Source organism: Oryctolagus cuniculus, chromosome 15, assembly GCF_964237555.1.
Source record: "Oryctolagus cuniculus chromosome 15, mOryCun1.1, whole genome shotgun sequence".
Taxonomy (NCBI): Eukaryota; Metazoa; Chordata; class Mammalia; order Lagomorpha; family Leporidae; genus Oryctolagus; species Oryctolagus cuniculus.
The window spans coordinates 81,716,393-81,733,074 of record NC_091446.1 but is presented as its reverse complement, the minus strand read 5'-3'; the positions used below and the strand labels follow the sequence as shown (position 1 = coordinate 81,733,074).

Here is a 16,682-nt window from a genome sequence, read left to right as displayed (position 1 = left end):
ATTAGTTCCATATCCGGGAAAAATACCCTTTAGGAACAAAACAGGGACACTCCCAGATGAATCTCTTGCCACCAGATTTGTTATAAAAAAGATACTTGAAAGTGTTCTTTAGTTGGCAGAGAACCATAACAGAAGGAAATTTGGTAGCTGGAAAGCAGAAAGAACAATAGAAACAGTCAATACTTGGATAAATATAATGCACTATTTTCTCCTTGTAAGTTCTTAAATATCTGTATGATGGTTGACAACCACATTGTGTTAGATGCCTCATAGGACAGCTTAGGGAAGGCTAAAGGAACTTGCTAGAGACAAACTTCTGTAATCCTTAAGTAGTAAAATATTAATTTTAGGCCGGCGCCGCAGCTCAGTAGGCTAATCCTTCGCCTTGCGGCACCAGCACACCGGGTTCTAGTCCCGGTCAGGGTGCCAGATTCTGTCCCGGTTGCCCCCCTTCCAGGCCAGCTCTCTGCTGTGGCCAGGGAGTGCAGTGGAGGATGGCCCAAGTGCTTGGGCCCTGCACCCCATGGGAGACCAGGAAAAGCACCTGGCTCCTGCCATTGGATCAGCGTGGTGCGCCGGCCACAGCGCGCCGGCCGCGGCAGCCATTGGAGGGTGAACCAATGGCAAAAAGGAAGACCTTTCTCTCTGTCTCTCTCTCTCACTGTCCACTCTGCCTGTCAAAAAAATTAATTAATTAATTAAAAATATTAATTTTAAGCAGTCCATTAAAAGTTACATATATATTAAAATCTTTATTTAAAGTATTGAAATAGATGAAAATTCAATAAATAAAACCAAATGAAATACTAAAATATACTTAAAATACCCACATAAGTCAGGAAAAAAGAAACAGAGGAATGAAAATGAAAAAAACAAATAATAAAATGATAATATTACTTAAGTGTAAACACAGTAATAATTACATGAAACAATTATTAAACAGATACTGTCAGAATGGAAAAATAAAGACAAAGCTCCATGTCATCTTTAAATAAAATTACATAGACAGGGTAAGTATAAAAGGATAGAAAAATGTGTACTATGCTAGCACTAATCCAAAGAAAGCAGCTGTGGTTCTATTAATACCAGAGAAGGGGCACTTCAGAACAAGGAAAACTATCAGTAATAACCAGATTGAATTACTAATGATCAATGAGTGGTAGATGTGGGGAGCAACTGAGACTAGACTAAATTACTGGAACTAAGACTAATTCTATGCATCTGATCTCCCACAATATGGCGCTGGGAGAGGAGGAAACAGCTTCTACACAGCTGCCTCCAGTTCAACCAATAAACTGTAGGACCTGCTCCTGATTGGAGGAGAGCAGCGTGCTCGGCGTGTGGGTAGCAGAGTTGGGATTGGTGGAAGAGGACTATAAAGGAGGAGAGAGACAACATGCACCAGGGAACATCTGAGGAACATCTGAGCAAGCCCTGAGAGAGCCGGCCGGTGGTGTGCTGCTCCTCCGTGGAAGCGGGAAAGCGGCGGGGGTGCTGCCCCTCCGCGGAGGCGGGGGGGTGGGGGGCGGCAGCTAACCTGGGAAGGGCCGGGCAAAGAGAACAGCACAGGGTCCAGTGTCGTTCCTCCGCGAGTGGGGGAGCAACAGTAGATACCAAAAATACATATGCAAGTCATAACAGAGCATCCAAACTCATAAAGAAAAACTTATAGAACTGAAAGGGCAAGCGGCCAACTCCCCACTCATAAAATGAGACTTCAATATTCTCTTGCTGTGACCGATGAAAAAAGAAACAGAAACCCATCGAAGTCAGAACTGGATCGCAACCAACTATTTATCAAAGACTCTACCCAACAACTGAGAGTAGGTATTCTTTTCAACATTCATGACAATAGGCTCTACCCTGAGTTATAAAGCAAATTTTAAAACATTTCAAACATATAAAATCATACAAACTACATCCTAAAAATGAGTAATAGAATGATAAGCTCTGAAACCTTCAAATGCTTGGGATTTAAGCATATTTCTAAACAACTTATGGGTCAAAGAGAAAGTTTTAAGATTTTTTTAATGTTTGGAACTTATATAAAAAATATACACATAGAAATATTTCTAAGAAGCTCCTCATACGGTACTTAGAGGGAAATGTATAGGATTAAATGCTTACACAATGAAACAGAAAAGTTCTCAAATCAACAATCCAAGCTTCCACCTCCTGACGCTGTTTATTAAAAGGAAAAAAAAAAAGCAAGCAGAAGAAATTCAATAATAAAGATAGCAAAACAAGTCAATGAAATTAAAAACTGAAAACCAGTGAAGAAAATAATGGAAGTCTGGTTATCTGAAAGCCTTTTAAAGACTGAAAAATCACCAGGTAAGCTAGCAAAGGCAAAGGCGAGAAGACACAAAGGATCGATGTCGGGAATAAAAGCGGCAGCCCTGCCACCAACCCTGCAGACATTAGGACAATGAGAACACACTGCAGATAACTCCAGGCCTGCACATGCGACAGCTCAGACGAAATGGACTCATCTCTTCAAAGCCACAGACTACCAAAACCCGAGCCAAAAGAGATGAGTAACTGAATAATTTATAGCCATCACAAAAAGTGAATCTGGAGTTAAAACCTTCCCACAAAGGATGCTCCGGACCCAGTGTTTGCACCGCTGAATTCTACCATCTGGTGAAAAGAGAAGTCACTCCAATCCCACATGTGGGGAGCAACCCGGACTGGACTGAGTTACTGGAATTAAGACTTATTCTATGCATCTGCTCTCCCACAATATGGCGCTGGGAGAGGAGGCAACAGCTTCTACCCAGCTGCCTCTCACCAACTTGACAAGCTGCAGGACCTGCTCCTGATTGGAGGAGAGCAGCGTACTCGGCGTGTGGGCAGCCGAGTTAGGATTGGCGGAGGAGGACTATAAAGGAGGAGAGAGACGGCATGCACCAGGAACATCTAAGGGGAACATCTATCTGAAGGAACACCTGTGCAGCCCCCGAGAGAGCCGGCCGGCGGTGTGCCGCTCCCCTGCGGAAGTGGGGAATGTGGCCAGGGGGAACTGCCCTTCCACGGAGGTGGAAGGGATAGTAGCCAACCCGGGAAGAACCAGCAGCAAACCCGGGGAGGGCCGAGCAGACGAAAGAACAGCGCAGGGTCCTGTGTCGTTCCTCCACGAAGAGGGGGAGCGACACCCACACAACTGCTTTCACAAAATAGAAGAGAAAGGGAATCCTTGCCAATTTACTTGATGAAGCCAGGATTAACCTGATATTAAAAGCAAAAAGACAGCACCAGGAAACAAGGCAATATCCCTCATAAACATGGGAGCAAAAATCTTCAACAAACTATTAGCAAGCCAAATCCAAGCGCATACAAAACAAATAAGGCGTTATGGCCCATTGGGCTTACCCCACAAATGCAAGGCAGATTCAATATTCAAAAATCAGCCAACATTGCCCATAATGCTGATAAACTACAGGGGAAAAAATCACATGATCGTATAATTTAATGTAGAAAAATCACTTGAGAGATTTAATGCGATGTTTAAAAAAAATCTCTCAGTACATTAATAAGAATTTTTCATCACCTACTAATGGGCATTAACAAAAAAGCCACACCTGGCACCATATTCTGTGGAAAAAGATCAGAAACATTCTCCTAAAATTAAGAATGCAGAAGAGATGTCCACTCTCTCCACTCCTTTTCAACATCCCACTGGACCATGCAGGTTGGAAAGGAACTCTAAAGGTGTCCCTAGTCACTGCTAATGCCATTGTCTACATAGCTGTTTTTTTTAAAAAAACTCCTAGAATTAATCATTGAATTTAGCAAGTCCTCAGCATACATACTTTACATATAAAAATAAATCAAGTTGCCATATACTAGAAAGAAAAAAAACAGAATTTTTAAATATCACTTAGAATAGTGCTCAAAAAATTTAAATACTCAGGTATAAATCTAAGAAAGCAAGCAGCTGTCTGTGCTGAATGCTACAGATGGGTGAATGAAATCAAAGACCTAATACACATTGTTTGTGGATCGGACTAGTCAACGTAGTCAAGCTGTGAATTCTCCTCCAGTCTATTTCATGCAATCGTAATTCAAACGCCAACAGGACATGTTGTGGGTTCAGGCAAGTTGGTCCCGACATACACATCGTACTAGGATATCCAAAGATGCAGGAACAGAAGTCACCAAGCAAAGCGGAAAAGGAAGAAGGAAGGTGGAGGACTCAGGTTAGCTGATGCAGTGACTCACTGTCAACAGCAACGAAGGCAACACTGGAGAAGCAGTAGACAGAGAGCAACAGAACGGAGTCTAGAAAAAGAGATACACAAGAGATTTCTGCAAAGGCACAAAGACAATTAAATGAAAAAGGAGTCATATTTTCAACAAATAGCCCTGGAAGAAACAGACATTTCCATGTCCCCCCGAAAAATTGGTATCAAACAAACAAACAAACAAAAAAAACCTTAAGGGTATAGATTTATAAAACTTTTGGAAGGAAGCATGGATGAAAATCCTCCCGGCCTTGGCTAGACAAAGAGATCTCTGTAAGGCATAAGCCAGAGAAAGCAGAAAGCCGGATCAGCTGAACTGCATCACAGATAAAGCCTTCCCATCTGTGAAGGAGCCTACTGAAAAAAATGAAAAGCTAAGCCAGAGACCGATCATTTCTCCTGCAAATGAAACACCGCCGAGCAGGAAAAATCACAACACTGATACAACATGGCAGAATCTCACGGGTGTCATGCTGCGTGAAAGAAGCCGGTCCCCAAGGACAACGTGTGTTTGCCTCTATGTCTGCAGTTTTTTGGAGAAGACAAGCTGTAGGGAACACCAACGGCTGTCAGGGCTTGGGGTAGAGAAAAGATGTGCTCTATGGGGCGGCAGTTGGGAGCACGGGGGGCTGGGGGCTGTTTCGTGTCTTCATCACTGAGGCTATGACATGACTGTACGTGTGAGCTCAACCTCAAGGAATCGTGTAACAACAGCCACCCGATGAGTTACTGACGTTCCCAGTGATCAGTGCGGCAGATGCTGAGAGGACGTGGCGCAGACACCCGAGCTGGCCTAGGGGATGAGGCTGGGACAGCCCAGGGTGGTGGCGGGGTGGGCGTGGGGGATCCTTGGAGGAAGTAACAGAGAACAAAGCAATAGAAGCAATAGTCCAGGTAGAGCAAAGGTCATCCCAGGCAGAGAAAAGGGTATGTGTGCGATGTTCATTGGAAACCCAGCAGCAAGGTGCCGGATAAGGCTGGGAGCAATGGCCCTGCGTGGCGGGGGCCACTCCTAGGGTTGTTCAAGCCAACGCAACAATGTCCAACTATCCTGGGAGCCAGGCATTCCAAGTGGCAATGACAGTCACATCTGTGCCTTCCGAAGACCCACCTGGCCCTCGTGTGGACTCCAGGGTCTGCACTGTCCCCTCTGGCGGTCTGGCTTGGCCATCCAACTCACCTCACTTAGCTATAACTCAAGTTATGGCTAAAACTCACACCTAAGAGGGGACGTTGCTTTGACAGCAATGACCAGCATGAGGATGTGAGACGGCCAGCAGCAGGGGAAGACAAGAGATGGCTTAGGGGTCTCTCACAGAGCACCCACAGGTGTAAACCCCTTCCCATTGAAACCATGTGCCCTTGCAGATACGAGTTACAGCCACAAGTGAGGTCCAAGGAGCAGGTAATCAGGCTGCTCTTTCTGCTGACCCAACGCAAAAATTCAGACCACAAGACCCAGCAGGAGCTAAGGCAGTCAAACAAGAAGGCAGGAACCAGGAAGGAGCAGGGGTGCCTGCTTGGAAAGGCTCCTAGACAGTGGTCCTCGTAAGCCACAACCCCCTCATGCACAGCCTCCCCAGAGGCCTCCATGGTTCCAACCACCTGACGGGTAAAACCCAATCACCCCATGGGGAACCAGTGCTCTTTTTACGAAATCTGACACTTTACAAATCTCAAAATGACTCATTGTGAAACGAGGGTGACATCAGGCACAGGGGTGACTGCAAAGAATTGGGGCTAATGCAATCTGCAGGCTACGGCCTGAACTTGAACCTGCAGGCCATGCTGTCAAAACACTGGGCAGGTCACTGTCATTGTTATGGGAATTTCCACAAAAGGCAGGAAGAACACACATAGATACACACAAACACACACACACACACACACACGCAGGCTCAAATTCTGTCTCATCACCAAAGGCGGCCCCACATGTGCCCATGTGACTTACTCTTTCTAAGCCCTCGTTTCCTTATTGGTAAAATTTCAAGATTTGGGAGATAATTAAATGAAAAGAAATAGCTAGTGTCCAGCCCCCAGAGACAGTCGACAAATGACCACTGCTTTTTCATCACCCGACAGCACTGCCCTGTGGTGCTAACAAGCACTCCACTGCTCTCCGACAGCTGGCAGAGTAGGCAGAAGAAGCACCCACACTGAGACCCAATTAAACGCAAAGAGTCAGCATGCAAATTGTCAGGAAGGCCAGGGAACAAGCCTTCTCGGACAGCTCTGCTGAACACAGGATCCGGAACCCCAGGAAAGGAATTCTGCCCAACATAAAGCAGTAAGAGCGGGCTCTGGGACTCTGGCCAAGACCTGGCTTGCAAAGGGGCAGCTGCAGCCTCCCGCAGGCTTCGCGTGTCTGCAGAGGTGGGATAGCCAGGAGGAGGGTGGTCTGCATGGATTCCACAAGAAGTGAGGTCACAGGCAGAGACTGACCCCCCAAGAGTCATGCACCACACAAGAAACCGGCAATGAGAGCCACAGAACCAACAGACTGTACAATGAGATTCTCAAAAGTCACAGAGGGGAACATTATGATTCATGTACTGCAAGAAATACAAGAGACAAAACAAGGAAAAGGGTTCTGAAATCAGGCTGACTTGGAAAAGGACAAAATGGTACATCTAGAATGGTACATCTACATGATCACTGAGGTTTTAAAAACAAAACTTCTAGGGCTGTGGCGTAGTGGGTAAAGCCGCTGCCTGTGGTGCTGCCATCCCACATGGGTGCTAGTTTGATTCCTGGCTGCTCCACTCCCCATCCGGCTCTCTGCTATGGCCTGGGAAGGCAGTAGAAGATGGCCCAGTCCCCTGGGCCCTGCACCCACGTGGGAGACCCAGAAGAAGCTCCTGGCTCCTGGCTTTGGATCAGCCCAGCTCTGGCTGTTCTGGCCATTTAGGGAGTGAATCAGTGGATGGAAGATTCTCTCTCTCTCTCTCTCTCTCTCTCTCTCTCTGCCTTTGCTTCTTTCTAACTCCGCCTTTCAAACAAATAAATAAAAAATCTTTTGGGGAAAAAAAAAACCTCCATGTCTAGATTAAACATCAGATATGACACAGCTGATAGGAGACTCAGTGAGCTGGAAGAAAGTTGAAAAGAAATGGTGCAGAACAAAGCACAGAAAGACAAAGAGAAGGAAAAGGGGGAGGAGAAGCTGAGTCACGGAGCACAGAATGGAGAAAGCAGAGCACACATCCACTGTCCCAAAGTTCACAAGAAAAAGAAGGGGGTGGGGTATAATCGAGAAAGCACCCAGAACTGACAAAGCACACCCATTTCCAAATTCACACATAGAACGGGACGAATACCCAGCAGAATACACTTTAAAAATATCCATGTCCAGATGCATGGTAATAAAACTACGAAACAGGAAGAATGATGCATGGCAAATTATGTTTAAAAGACGAACCATGAAGAGAGCTCATTTCTACTCAACGGCTAGGGGAACCCTTCTATGTGCGGTAAGAAATGTGAATCTGGGAAAGCTATCCTTCACCAATTAGGATAAAATAAAGGCATTTCAGACAAATGGAAGCCAAAAGAGTCTGCTCCACACAAACCTTCACCAAGGAGAAGTCCGTGTACTACAAGCACATGGACGATAATCCCAGGTAGAAGGCTATGGGTGCAAGAAAAAATGGTGAGGACACATATGGAAAGTCTACTGGTAACCCCAAATGAATACTGCTAAAAGAGTGATAATAAATATATTATTTGACAAATTAACTAAGACAAGATGTAATTAAAATACTGTACAACAGTCACGTATGGGGCTGGTGTTGTGGCGCAGCAGGTTAGGCCGCTGCCTGTGATGCTGGCATCCCATATGAACACCAGTTCAGGTCCCAGCTGCTCCACTTCTGATCCAGCCCCCTGCTAAGGCTCCTGGGAAATCACTGGAAGGTCATCCAAGTGTTTGGGCTCCTACTGCCCATGAAGGAGACCTGAATGGAGTTCTCCTGACACCTGGCTTCAACCCGGCCCAGCCCTGGCCATTGGGACCATTTGGGGATTGAACCAGCACATGGAAGGGCTCTCTCCCTCTCTCTCTCTCTCTTTCTGTAACTCTGCCTTTCAAATAAATAAATCTTTTTTTTAAAAAAGTAACGTGTAAGTTGGAAAGGGATAATTGTATTTAATTATTAAATTACCAATTAATTATATATAATTGCTCTTATTAAATTAAATTTTTTTAAAGATTTATTTATTTATTTGAAAGGCAGTTACAGAGAGGCAGAGAGAGAGAGAGAGAGAGAGAGGTCTTCCATCCACTGGTTCACTCCCTAGATGGTGGCAATGGCCAGAGCTGAGCCAATCTGAAGCCAGGAGCTTCCTCCAGGACTCCCACACAGGTACAGGGGCCCAAGGACTTGGGCCATCTTCTACTGTTTTCCCAGGCCATAGCAGAGAGCTGGATTGGAAGTGGGGCAGCCGGGTCTCAAACTGAGGCCCATATGGGATGCTGGCACCGCAGGCGGCGGCTTTACCTGCTATGCCACAGTATCGGCCCCTTAAATTACATTTAAGAGTCCTACAGTCTTGGCCGGCGCCGTGGCTCACTAGGCTAATCCTCTGCCTGCAGCACCTGCACACCAGGTTCTAGTCCCGGTCAGGGCGCCAGATTCTGTCCCGGTCACTCCTCTTCCTGTCCAGCTCTCTGCTGTGGCCTGGGAAGGCAGTGGAGGATGGCCCAAGTGCTTGGGCCCTGCACCTGCATGGGAGACCAGGAGAAGCACCTGGCTCCTGGCTTCAGATCTGCGCACCCACCGGAGCGGCCATTGGGGGTGAACCAACGGCAAAGGAAGACCTTTCTGTCTCTCTCTCTCTCTCTCTCACTGTCCACTCTGCCTGTCAAAAAAAAAAAAAAAAAAAAAGAGTCCTACAGTCTTTACATATTAATTGAAAAGAATGCAAGATATTGTTTAAACATTATTAAAATACCTGTTAAATCATTTTAGGGCAGTCATTAAAAGACCAATCATGAGGAGAATAAGTTCCATAGTAGAAGAAAAAAGTTAAATTAAAATAAAGCATTAAAAAGAAAGCAGGGGGGGAAAAATGGTTAGAAAAAGGCCAACCAAAAATATGAAAATAACAAAGTGGCAATCATTCTAATATATTAATAACTATAAAAATGTAAACAAACCACAGTCTCCAGTTAAATGACCAAAGATATGACACTAGATTTTAAAACAAAGTAAAAAAAAAAAATTCTTCTCATTACAAGAGAAATACCTAAAACATCAGGACACAGAAGGGTTAAAATAAAAGGATGGGGGAAACTCCAGGCATGCATTGAACACCAGAAAGCTGAACAAGTCCAGTCATTGCTAGAGAAAAGCAGCATTAAGACAAGACACACTACTGGTGAGAAAACAGGTCACCACACTGTGACGACAATTATCTAAGATGATATAAAAATATTAGGGGCCGGCACTGTGGCACAGTAGGCTAAGCTGCTGCCTGCAGTTCCGGCATCCCATATGGACACTGGTTCATGTCCAGGCTGCTCCACTTCCAATCCAGCTCTCTGCTATGGCCTGGGAAAGCAGCAGAAGATGGCCCAAGTGCTTGGGCCCCTGCACCCGCGTGGGAGATCCAGAAGAAGCTCCTGGCTCCTGGCTTCGAATCAGCCCAGCTCTAGCCTTTGGGGCTATTTGGGGAGGGAATCCGTGGATGGAATACCTTTCTCTCTCTCTGTCTCTGCTTCTCGCTCTCTGTAACTCTGCCTTTCAAATAAATAAATAAATCTTTAAAAAAAAAAAGTTCATCTAACTCAGCAACAAATATATCAAGAAGGAATTGGTTCGTGCAGGAATGCAAGATCAGGAAACCAATTAATGGGCCAGATTAACAAATGAAACCAACCAAAACTCCATGATTATCTCCAGATGTGGGGATTCCATGTGCATCCCTCCCACCCTCAGGCTCCAACGCTGAAATCTCCCCATGAGGGCTCTCCTTGGAGAAAAACACTTGGTGACTCTCAGAAGGGTAGCTGGTCTCATGTCAGTCCTGCTTTAGCGGAATGGAAAAAAAAAAAAAAAACTGCCATATTGTTGTTGTGTTTTGCATTTTCTTTCGCAGCCCAACAGTGGTTTGGGGATGACAGTTGTGCTCTGTGACTTCTGTAAACTTCCTTATTATGCAAATGAAAGTAAAAGGTTGCCTACAAAAGTCTGCACCCATTAAGGAGTTCGGCTTTCAGAAATTAGAGGAGGAAGCGCTGAGTTAGAGGGAGGAGACACAGCCAGAAAGAGCAGAAGACTGGGCCAGACAAGGTGGTTTCTGTCCTGCAAATTGAGGGGGGCCTCACCCCACTGCTGGCAGTGCCCTGAGGAAAGAGAGAAAACCTCAGAAAGCAGAAGTCCCCAGCACACCCGGGAGGGCCTGGAGCGGCTCCCAGGAGCATGGAAGACACCAAAGGAGGAAGCAAATCTATCAGCGCAGTTGTGCCCTGGGCTCCCAGGTACCCTGCACACATTCTCCAATCTGTGCTGCTCAGACTGGGTTTCCTGCCAGCTCCCAGCAACCTGCACTTAAAGACAAGAAAGTCGCACAGCCATTGTGTCGTTCTGTCTTCGCACCTGCTGCACCCGTGCAGGCTGCTTGGATAAGAAATGGGAGACAGAGATAGACGGATGACCCCCATGGCAGGAGGCAGCAAAACCCTACCTTTCCTCCAGGTCTGGCCACTGCTTGAAGTTGTCTTGGGGGTCACTGCTGGCGTCTCTCTTCTGGGCATCCCCAGCCTGCTCCTGCCCAGCCCCCAGGCACTCCTTCAGGTCCCTGCGCAGGTGCAGCGTGCCGCTGGCCATGCTGTCCAGAAAGCTGAGGATCTGAAGGCAGCTCTGTGTCCTGGGGGGGAGGGGGCTGTGAGGGGAAAAGGCAGCCCTCAGCAAGTCAGCAAAGGGTCTGATCTTGGGGGTGTCGACCGAGGACTGCCGAGGAACCCCGTGCTCTTCCTCTGGGGGCCCAAAACAGCCCAGCAGGCAGAGGTCCTCGGCCAGCTTCTCGAAGAGCCCGTTCCTCCTGAAGAAGTCGCCGTTGACTGGGTCCAGGTGCAGGGCTGCAGACAGGGCGCACAGGGTGTGCAGCACCAGCTCCAGGGTCTGCTGGGAGGACCCCGCTCCCCACGTCTGCGGCGGGGGGTCCTGAAGCGAGCCCTCCAGGTCGGAGAGCAGCGACAGCAGCCCGTTGAACCCGCTGGAGACTCTGAAAGCAGCGCGGCCTTTGGGGCTCTCCAGGATCCGGAGTAGAGACTGAAAACAGAGAAGAAGCCGTCAAGACCAGCAGAGCCGGTGAGCACGGAGCTAGCTTACCCATGGATGCCTTCTTTCAGACGACCATGCCAAAAGCCTACACCCACGCCTGGGGTTGAGCTAACTGTCCCATGTCTTCACTTTTATTTGACCTCCAGCTCACACCCCACCCAGCCACCCACCCAGGGGTGGGGGGTAGTGCTCACACAGCCCTCTCTGGTCCCTTACCAAAACTCTCATCACACTCTACGGCAGTGCCTTAAAAAGTGTCCCAGCTCTCTCCACCACAGAGCTTGCTCTCTGCTTCGGGCCTCGCATGCACTTAACTACATTCCCTGCCTGGCAGCGGGGGTTAGGGGGGAGGGATAAACCATCCCCTCATGCTGAGCGCCAGAGCCACTACGGAACCCGCATAGAAGTGGCTTGCGACTCGCCATCACCCTCTCTGGTGGGTGCATCCATTAGAAGAGGAGAGATAATACAGTGAATCGACTCAACACCTGGTGTGAGAAGAGAACTCGTCGAGGAATGGAATACACAGAGTAACAGCGGGTGCTGACTGTGTGTGGCGAGTACCTCGGTGCTACTCACAGCACAGCCTGTAGAGCCCACGGCCCTGCCCACCACTGAGAGCTCTGTGGGGCAGGCACACTTCCATCTCCTTCCCAAGTCAAATCTCTACTGAGCCTTTACAATACACCATTCATTGACTGCAACGCGCGGCATACAGCAGGTATCCAATACTTGTTTCTAAAAGGAGGGGGCAGGAGGGCCACGTTTAAGCCATGTTCCTTCTGTGGCAAAGCTTCAGAACATCAGATAAATGCGAAATGACCGCCGTGTGAGTTACTTTTTGATTTACTGATCCCATAAACCGCATCAGACCCCACTAGAATCCGCCATTTATGCCTGTTCCCTGGAGAGTGGCAGTCAGTCCTCCTGGTTCTTGCTCCGAGGCGGGAGAGGGCTTTGGAGGGTTTTACCCTTTCTGATACTTCATGCACGAATGAGACAGGAGAAGGGGGACTGTCTGAGCAGGCACAGTTTGGGGTCAACTCCGGGATGCCTTGAGACACAGTCCAGAGGGAAAAAGAAAAGAAAAACTGCCCTTTGGGCAGGAGGCGTGGGTGGGGAGCAGTGTGCACTGGAGTGGCAAGGTGTGGGGTGACACCCTGCAGGGCGACGCAGGGAAGTCAGTGGACAGAGCACTGGTAGCCTGCAGGAAAGGGAAGGAAGGGACTGGATGTAAAAGCTCACAGGACTACGAAACAGGAAGTCAGGTGCTGCTGAAAGAGGTCTCAGCTCCAGTTGCAGAATGCAGGTGATGTATCTCCTAACACCAGCGAGAGAACACAGCATGTGTCCCTGCCACAGATTTTGTTCTCGGACTCTGGACTCCACCGTAAGAAACCTAAACTGGGGCCAGCGCTGTTGCGCCACAGGGTCAGCCACCGCCGACGACATGGGCATCACAGGCTGCAGCGAAGGTTCAAGTCCCGGCCTCTGCACTTCTGATCGAGTTCTCTGCCAATGTGGATGGGAAGGCTAGCAGAAGAGGTTCCGATGCCGGCGCTGTGGCGCAGCGGGTTAACGCCCTGGCCTGAAGTGCCGGCATCCCAAATGGGCACCAGTTCGAGACCCAGCTGCTCCACTTCCGATCCAGCTCTCTTACTGTGGGAAAGTAGTAGAAGATGGCTGAAGTGCTTGGGCCCCTGCACCCGCGTGGGAGACCCAGAAGAAGCTCCTGGCTCCTGGCTTCAGATCGGCACAGCTCCAGCCGTTGTGGCCAATTGTGGAGTGAACCAGCGAATGAAAGACTCTCTCTCTCTCTCTTTCTCTCTCTGCCTCTCCTCTCTCTGTGCAACTCTTTCAAATAAATAAATAAATAAATCTTTATTAAAAAAAGGAAGAAGAGGTCCCAAGCATGTGGGCCCCTGCCAGCCACACGGGAGACCCAGATGGAGCTCCTGACTTCTGGCTTTAGCTCGGCTCAGACGTGGCTGCTGCAGCCGTTCGGGAAGTGAACCAGTGGGTGGAAGATATTTCTCCGTCTGTCCCTCCTCCTCTCTCTGTTGCTCTGCCTTTTAAACAAATGAAAGGAAGGAAGGAGGAAGGGAGGGAGGGAGGGAAGAAGCCAACCTGCTTGGCGGGCCATCAGTGTCACATTTGGGGCAGAACATAGGATGATCCTGGACTGTGTCACTACACACAGATTCTTTCAAAGAGGAAGAGGAATGGTGGCCAAGGAGCAGTTCAAGGGCTCCCACGGCCCCATCTGTGACATGTGGGTAAAGTAAAAACAACAACAGGCTGGCGCCGCGGCTCACTAGGCTAATCCTCCGCCTTGCGGCGCTGGCACACCGGGTTCTTCTCCCGGTCAGGGTGCCGGATTCTGTCCTGGTTGCCCCTCTTCCAGGCCAGCTCTCTGCTGTGGCCAGGGAGTACAGTGGAGGATGGCCCAAGGCCTTGGGCCCTGCACCCGCATGGGAGACCAGGATAAGTACCTGGCTCCTGCCATCGGATCGGCGCAGTGTGCCGGCCGCAGTGCACCGGCTGCGGCGGCCATTGGAGGGTGAACCAACGGCAAAGGAAGACCTTTCTCTCTGTCTCTCTCTCTCTCTGTCCACTCTGCCTTTCAAAAAAAAAAAAAAAAAAACAACAACAACAACAAACAAAGGCTGTAGTAACTAGGAAAGGCCATGGTTATATTGTACAACAGATAAACAACATAAAGTGTGGTAAACCCTTGAAACCAATCTTTGCCTAGTTATAAAGAAGGAAAAGGTTGGAGGGGGGCAGGCGTTTGGTCTAGCAGTTAAGACACCCGTATCCCATGATGAGTATCTGAGTTCAGTTCCCAGCGGTGCTCCTGAGTCTGGGTCCCTGCCAATGCAGGCCCTGGGAGGCAGTGGTGAGGGTGCAAATGGTGGGTCCCCACCACCAGACTGAGATGCCAGCTCCTCGTTTGGGCTTGGCCCAGTCCCGGCCACTGTGGGCATCTGGGAAGTAAACCCACAGACAGGAGATCTCTGTCTGTCTCTCTTCCTGTCACTATTTCTGCCTCCTAGGTGTGTGCATGTGTCTGCCTCTCAAACACATTTTTTAAAAAATAGCAATGACACTGCTTTCTCCTCCTGGATAAGGCCAAGACCTGGCTGAGTCAGATTTTGGCTCAAAGTCCAGGAGAGAATTTTGCTTGCAGACAGATCCTTAAAGACAAGCACGTCCTGGTTGCCCCTCTTCCAGGCCAGCTCTCTGCTGTGGCCCGGGAGTGCAGTGGAGGATGGCCCAAGTGCTTGGGCCCTGCACCCCATGGGAGACCAGGAGAAGCACCTGGCTCCTGCCATCAGATCAGCGCGGTGAGCCGGCTGCAGCGGCCATTGAAGGGTGAACCAACAGCAAAGGAAGACCTTTCTCTCTGTCTCTCTCTCTCTCACTGTCCACTCTGCCTGTCAAAAAAAAAAGACAAGCACGTATGTTGCTAGGGCAAGTTTCTTCTAGAATGTTGATTCTCCATGAGTGTGAAAGTCCATGGTATAGACCAGGGAAAGCCTTCCTCTGTGTAGACAGCCCCTAAAGCCATCTGCCCCATCCATCCACCCCTGGGGCTGAGAGAGCCTAAGGCAGGTGTGGGGAAGGTATGCCTGCCTGGTGGGAACATCTCACTCCCCACAGATTACGATTTCTGCAACAGAGCTGAAAATGCACTCTAATCCCAACACATGTGGCACTTGCGGCCCCTTCCTTCCAACTGATCACACACACACACACACACGGCTCCACGTTAGCATGTGGCATGCACACGTCTCACCGTCTCAACCGACCTTGCACCTGGTCGCATGATGTGTGTGGTGAAAAATGAACCCATCCCAAACACATCCGAAATCTCCAGCTTGATGACACGAACCTGTTTTCAGAGGCTCCCTATACTCCTTCTTGGTAAAGGCAGAGAAAACCAATGAATGAAACTGTTCTGTGAACGACAGCACATATGACAAAACAAATACCCAAGCGGGAGAATGATAGAAAGACAAAGACAAGCAGGTTATAAGCAATGGTTTGAGGCCAGCGCTGTGGCACAGTAGGCTAAGTGCCCACAGTGTCGGCATCCCTTATGGGCACCGGTTAGAGTCCTGGCTGCTCCACTTCCAATCCAGCTCTCTGCTATGGCCTGGGAAAGCAGTGGAAGATGGCCCAAGTCCTTGGGCGCCTGCACCCGTGTGAGAGACCCGTAAGAAGCTCCTGGCTCCTGGCTTTGGATTGGCCCAGCTCCGGCTGCTGCAGCCATTTGGGGAGTGAACCAGCAGATGGAAGACCTCTCTCTCTCTCTCTCTCTCTCTCTCTCTGTGTGTGTGTGTGTATCTGTAACTCTACTTCTCAGATAAATAAATAAAATATTTTTTAAAAAAATAAGCAACAGCCTGAACCCTAGATGACCATAAACCCCCTTTTCCCTCTCGGATCTGCCTTTGAATTGTCCAGCTTGCAACCAGACACTGCTCAAAAGAGCCATCATTCAAAGAGGGCTGAGGGCCAGTATTTTCAAAACAGAAGCAACCCAATATTGGCCTTCATCACCATCCACTTCCCTCCGAGGGCCCGCCCCCTGCAGTTCCTAGCCGGCCATTTTCTTCCTCCGTCGGGCGGGGGAGGAGGAAGGGCTGGCTGTCCTTAATTGTTGCTTTGTTTGATTTATGAAATTCCGAGTCATTATCTAAAATGGGGGTAATCTCATTAGAACTTAGACGGCTCTATTATTCCTGAGGATGGGGTTAATTTCATATTTGCAGAGTCATAAAGTAAAGAGTGCAAAATCCAATTACAAAGGCTTAATTTCATAGCGACTAAAGAGAGACATTTCTATCATAAAGGCAAATAAATACTTCGCGACTTCGGGAACCGATTTGTCAGGACCCCAGAGCCTGGGAGGAGGGTCTCCATTACTGTCATTCAACTTTGCATGCTCATGCATCACACAGGCTTCCGAGTCCGAGGAAGGGAGTAAATTTAATCAGCCGAAGTCAAAGTAATCAGGCTAGGGTTGACACATTTCAAAGAAGGTCAGCGTTAAGCACATTTTCTCGTCCTTAACTCGGTTAGCATGTCATCGTCTCTGAGTTAGTATTCCTCCAGCTTGGATCTATAATATGGATGCCTGCAGCAAAGC

The 16,682-nt window shown here is 48.6% G+C and overlaps 1 protein-coding gene across 5 annotated transcripts in view; it reads right to left on the bottom strand.

Moving 5' to 3' along the window:
* WDFY4 (WDFY family member 4) overlaps window positions 1-16,682 on the bottom strand; it is a 275,027-nt gene that overhangs the window by 198,058 nt on the left and 60,287 nt on the right. For all 5 annotated transcript variants that reach the window (XR_007916089.2, XM_017338630.3, XM_051837552.2 and 2 more), the window contains exon 12: window positions 10,929-11,515. Coding sequence is in view for 4 of the 5 variants with exons in the window: in XM_017338630.3 (XP_017194119.2) it covers window positions 10,929-11,515 (587 nt within the window). In the remaining variant the exon portion in view is untranslated. The remainder of the gene's footprint in view (window positions 1-10,928; window positions 11,516-16,682) is intronic.